Genomic DNA, 3,674 nt, shown 5'->3' on the forward strand with positions numbered 1-3,674 from the left:
TCACATATGATTTATCAGCTTCTTTATAGCATTCCTAATATCTTTATTTCTCAGTGTATAGATTGCTGGATTGAGGAGAGGTGTGATGACTGAATAAAATACAGCAAGAAACTTGTCTACAGAGGTGATATTTACTGGCCATAGATAGATGAAAATGACAGGCACAAAGAACAGCACAACCACTATGATGTGGGATGTACAGGTAGAGAGTGCCTTTGATGAGCCATCTTTAGAGTGATGCTGGACAGTTAATAGAATGTAAGTGTAAGATATCAGCAAGAGAATGAAGCAGATTGTTGCTAAAACTCCACTTTCAGCATTTATCACGATTCCCAGAGTATCAGTATTCGTGCAGGCCAATTTCATTACCAAAGGAATATCACAGAAAAAGCTGTCTATCACTCTAGGTCCACAGAAAGGTAGCTCCAAAATCAGGATCAGCTGACTCACAGAATGCACAAATCCAATGATCCATGATATCAAAATGAGCCAGATGCACTTCTGTCTGTCCATGATGCTGGTATAGTGGAGTGGCCTGCAGATGGCCACATAGCGGTCATAGGCCATTGTTACAAGAAGCACCATCTCACCCCCTGCAAACAAATGTACACAGAGGATCTGGCTCATGCAGCCCCCAAAGGAAATGATTTTATTATCTTTTATGAGATCTATGATCAGTTTGGGTGTCGTAACTGATGAAAGGCAAAAATCAATAAAGGACAGATTGGCTAACAGAAAGTACATAGGAGACTGGAGACGATGGTCAGTGATGATTAAAGCTGTGACAAACAGGTTTCCTACAACAATCATCAGATAGAGGGTGGAAAATGGCAGCAGGAGGAAGATCTGTAGCACCCTTGATGTACAAAGCCCCTGAAAAATAAACTCAGATACCACAGTCTGGTTTGCTTCTTCCATTTAGTTCACTGTGCTCCAATGGGTTGAGACAGAGCCTAAGAATTCCTGAAATAGAAATAATAGCTTAATGTTCTTAGTCAAGTAAGAAGAATACAAATTATATTGTAGTATTGTATCCAGTCAAATTTAAAATAACTTTGTGTGTGTATGTGTGTGTGTCCTCCCTAATCAGGAAATTTTCCTAAATACAGGAAAATCTTTACACATCTGAAATATAATCTGTCTATGTATGTAAATGAATATATTGTTTAAAAATATTTGTACAAAACATTCTGTTTACATTTCTCAAGCTTTAAATCTAGCTTTTTCATGGATTCAGAGGTAATTCTCTTCAATGAATATCTGAGATATATTTACAGCCTCCACTTGAGTGTCATTGTACCAAAATGAAAACCCATTGACATATTTTAAACATGAACATAAAATTCCCAAGCATGAAATTAATTTTTACTATGTCTGAACAGACAGAATCGAATAAATTCATTAAAATATATGGTAAAAGTGGTTCATCAAATAAATTGGTAATCCATGTGCTCATGTCATGCTTTTAGCATTATGTTTTTTTCTTGAACATTGAACTCATCCTTCAGAGTGTATCTCTGAACAATTATGGATCACATATTGTCATATGCTTACAGACTTTCAACTCTAAATGGTGAGATATCACGTAATAGTTTGAATCACTTATTCATGAAAGCTCCTTTCTCTGCCTCTATAACTTTCTGTTTCATTTATTTTTTTCTTCCTATAGTTTTATCTTAACTGTGTCCCCTTAATTCTCATGAGATTTCTTTCTTAATTCTTATATCAGTTCTTTTTCATACTAATTTTATGGTTTGGACTTGGAAGATTAAAATGTCAACGAATTAGAGGATGTTTTGCAATTTCCTTGTTAAGTACCTGAAATATTATACATTAGTAATAATGACATTTATTGATTTCCTGTGTCAATCAACTCTATAAATTAGTATGAGATTTGCAATACAAGGTAATTTGCTATTTAAATACAAATACAAATAAGTAAGAATGACCAATTCAAGTAGCGAAATGGCCAGAATCACATAAAAATTAATTTTATTTCATTCAAAATTGAGCATACTTAGCCCTTTGAATATCAATGCCATTTTCACACCTTTTATATTGTTTAATTCTTAGTGAATTATGATTATTTTAAATTGCATCACTAATCAAATGCCTCAAACTTCTAATGATTACTTACCTAATTTATTGCCTGTATCTGGGAAAATATCAATAAATCAAAAGTAGTATCAATAAATCAAAAGATAATCAGGTAAGAGAGTAAGTTTAGTGGTATGTGAGTATGATTTTTTGCCATGTTGAGAGACTTGAAACATTGAGTATTACCCTAAGAGATCATCATTAGATGTGAGCATATAAAACTGCCTTATGATTCCAATATCTCAAAGATTAGTTGTAATTGAAACAATATTTTATCAAACACAACAATTAAAATATACAAACGCAAGACACTGTAAACTCATGAAGAATTTTTTTAAAAAGCCATACTACTAAAAATACAACAGCAAAATCTAAGTCTTAATGAGTTGTTGAGATGAAAAATGAAAGTACAACCATCAGTTTTGTGCTGTACTCACACTACAAGAATCACCTTATAATACAGATCTTGCCTTTTGGATGATGTTTCCTCTAATTTCCCTGGAATTTGAAAATCTTACATTGTTGTTTTTTCTATGACTAGTGTGGCTGTGATGCTCCACCTCAGTGTGGCTTATATACACTGACTAAAGTCATGTATGACTTGGAAAGTTTCCCATTCTGCACATTAAATAGGAACATGTAATTGGAAAGTCTTTTACTTTCATAGTCCTTGGGGAATCCTAGCCTCCAACTTCTCTTGAATTGAATCTGAAAGCTCAATAATGAGGAAAATTATTCCTTTAATTTCATAAATATCTTGTAATTATGAGTTAATATTTTGTATGTGTTATGACAACTTACAAGTTAAAAGATGAATCACATGGGAAAGTGAGATGCCATAGCAGTTAAAGTCACTCGTTGCCAAGCCTGATGACTTGAGTTAATCTTTGGGATTCACAGGGTGGAGGATAGAATCCACTCACTCAGCTATATCTGATCTCCACAGATGTGCTGTTGCATGTCTATATATGTGCAAGGACATATATAAACATTCCTAAATTCAGGACACATGCACCCACATGAATAAATGTAATAATTACTTGAAAAATAGAGAAAACTTGCCTGTTGTTTCACAGCTCGTGTATCTATTTAGACAATTATCTCACAACATGGAAATGCCAGTAGAAATATTTTTTTTATTTCTGACCCTCTCTTGATACTTATGATCAACCCCTATTTCAACAATGAGTCATGGAAACAGTCTTATTTTGGATTGTGCAATTTGTCTTTATTTTCAAATTCATTTCTTTATGTACACTGGAGGTGTGTACCATTATCTTTTGAGAGATACACATTTAGTAAAAATGCATATTATTCCTTTATATAGAAACTGTGTGTGCTAAAATTATTTAATTTTTTTGATATTTTGCTACATAATTATACATAATTAAATTTAATTTTCATTTCATACATTTTTAAAAACTAATTTGTTTTTAACTCTTCATGAAATTTTCTAGTGAAACATTGCAATATATGAAAAGTAATTTTATAAACAAAATAATTATAGATCCCAAATATGCTCCTAACATTTTATATAATAAACTGTTATTATAGTAGTTTCCAAAGTATTAGCTACA

General features: G+C 32.5%; 1 protein-coding gene across 1 annotated transcript; it reads right to left on the reverse strand.

Annotated features, from left to right (window-relative positions):
* LOC100754169 (olfactory receptor 4K14) lies at window positions 1-921 on the reverse strand. Its single transcript, XM_027421021.1, has one exon. It carries the CDS (start codon window positions 916-918, stop codon window positions 1-3), a length of 918 nt encoding a protein of 305 aa, XP_027276822.1. The 5' UTR covers window positions 919-921.
* Between the last annotated feature and the right edge of the window lie 2,753 nt (window positions 922-3,674).

The sequence above is a fragment of the Cricetulus griseus genome, chromosome 6 (assembly GCF_003668045.3).
Source record: "Cricetulus griseus strain 17A/GY chromosome 6, alternate assembly CriGri-PICRH-1.0, whole genome shotgun sequence".
NCBI lineage: Eukaryota > Metazoa > Chordata > Mammalia > Rodentia > Cricetidae > Cricetulus > Cricetulus griseus.